The sequence below is a fragment of the Plasmopara halstedii genome (assembly GCF_900000015.1).
Source record: "Plasmopara halstedii genome assembly, contig: Scaffold_2061, whole genome shotgun sequence".
NCBI lineage: Eukaryota > Oomycota > Peronosporomycetes > Peronosporales > Peronosporaceae > Plasmopara > Plasmopara halstedii.
In genome coordinates, this window is record NW_020188969.1 from 946,766 (window position 1) to 947,305 (window position 540).

The 540-nt window shown below is 43.5% G+C and overlaps 1 protein-coding gene across 1 annotated transcript; it reads right to left on the bottom strand.

The window, feature by feature from the left end:
- Positions 1–310: 310 nt before the first annotated feature.
- PHALS_02719 (uncharacterized protein) lies at positions 311–501 on the bottom strand (the record flags this gene model as incomplete). The annotated part of the gene is made up of 2 exons (XM_024717154.1): positions 311–400; positions 436–501. The coding sequence occupies 2 exons, from the start codon at positions 499–501 to the stop codon at positions 311–313; spliced, it is 156 nt and encodes a 51-aa protein (XP_024582681.1).
- Positions 502–540: the final 39 nt, after the last annotated feature.

Below are 540 nucleotides of genomic sequence, written 5' to 3' on the forward strand. Positions count from 1 at the left end.
AGCTCAAAAGGCATATGCACTGAGTTAGAAATTCAATGATGTATGCTCTGATTGAGTAACTTGCGCAGCTGGCATATTACCAACTTTAGTGTCGCAGTCAGGATCTTAGTGACCAGTTAACCTGTATACGCAATGGTCTGTAAAGACAAATCCATAAAAATGCACCTACAAGTAGAAGCGCGGAATGGAATTGATATCCGATAATCTATCGCAGTGTGGCGTTTGGGACAGCATAAGTTTCTTTCAATCAGCATGCGTATTTTATAGAAAAAGCTGAGCCATTGCACTAGTACTAGCAGTTGCCAACTTATCATAAAACATAAATCATTTTTTCGAATTGCTTTTCCCAGTAGTCGCCCATAGTAAAATCGAAGCCAAAAGCCACTGACTGACTCTCGACCTAATAATGATTGAGCGGAACCTTCTACTGCTGACCTTACTGGTGACCGTCGCGCTGCAGCAGCATTCTACGACAGCCGCATCCGTCGATGGCGTGATCATCGTGCGCGGAAATAAACTTTACAACGCCAATTCGGGCGA